The 1020-nt window shown below is 45.5% G+C and overlaps 1 protein-coding gene across 1 annotated transcript; it reads right to left on the bottom strand.

Annotated features, from left to right (window-relative positions):
* Positions 1 to 657: 657 nt before the first annotated feature.
* PPTG_20694 (hypothetical protein) lies at positions 658 to 865 on the bottom strand (the record flags this gene model as incomplete). Its single annotated transcript, XM_008892892.1, has 2 exons — positions 658 to 788; positions 859 to 865. 2 exons carry the CDS (start codon positions 863 to 865, stop codon positions 658 to 660), a joined length of 138 nt encoding a protein of 45 aa, XP_008891140.1.
* Between the last annotated feature and the right edge of the window lie 155 nt (positions 866 to 1020).

Consider the following 1020-nt stretch of genomic DNA (forward strand, 5'->3'; position numbering starts at 1 on the left):
GGCATTCATTCTCAAGTTCATTGAAATGGTTCTTGTAATGGGCCTAGCGTCTGCCCACTACTTTAGCTTACACGTGCGCGCACGTGTATGAGGAAGCGTTAAAATAATTTTACTTAAATCAACTAAACTTCCAGACGAAAGTTAGATTTACTAAAATAAGTATAAAAGGCCAATTTTCGGTAAATGAGAACTGTTATTCATGATTTATGTCTTTGTTTGAGTTTCCTCCTAAAGTGATATTGTCTATGAAAGGTATTTGCTAGCGAGTGTTATCAAGATCCTACTGCTGTAATTGGAAGGAAGATGTTGACTTTCTACCAATAGGAAGTCTAAATGCGTGCAGACCAGTCGTCTGCCAAATGTAACCATTGATGTAGTACACACCAATGTGGAAACCCTTCGTAACCAAGTGACAACATGTAGCCACTTGCGCGTAATCCCGTTACACACGCTGCCCCGAAGTGGAGGTGCGGGCACGTACGTTCCGGTGAAGCTCCGCGTTGAATACCCGACTCCATCGCCTTAATGTGGAGACAGTCGATTTCATGACACCTGGACAAGATCTTGATAGGCCGATGGGCCGCAACAATTCGGGTACGATAAGCTTTTCTGTGTAGCTCACAACAGAGCCAGTCCAAGACTATCAAAGGCATGCATTTAACTTTTGCACAAATCCACTTCTACGCATTCCAGTCGAGCTTGCGAAAGCCATGATGTTGTAGTCTCCACATTGATCAATTGCCCGATGAAAGTGTAGGTTTGCAGCTTCAGCGTCATCAACGACGGTACTGCATACGCACAAGGGTAATTAGTTTGATGGTGATATCACGCCGATCCTCGCAGCGATTTCGGATGCACTTGACATCCACGCGGTGTGTACTGCAGGTGCAGTGCGCGGAGAATTGTGTGTCATCAGTGCTGATGGTTGTATCTGTTCTTCATTACGTGGACGCTACAATCGTTGAAGTGTCGGGATCATGATCATGTGCACATCCGATACGGGTGGTGGGTGAACCGGTC

This window comes from Phytophthora parasitica, assembly GCF_000247585.1.
Source record: "Phytophthora parasitica INRA-310 unplaced genomic scaffold supercont2.1, whole genome shotgun sequence".
Lineage (NCBI taxonomy): Eukaryota > Oomycota > Peronosporomycetes > Peronosporales > Peronosporaceae > Phytophthora > Phytophthora nicotianae.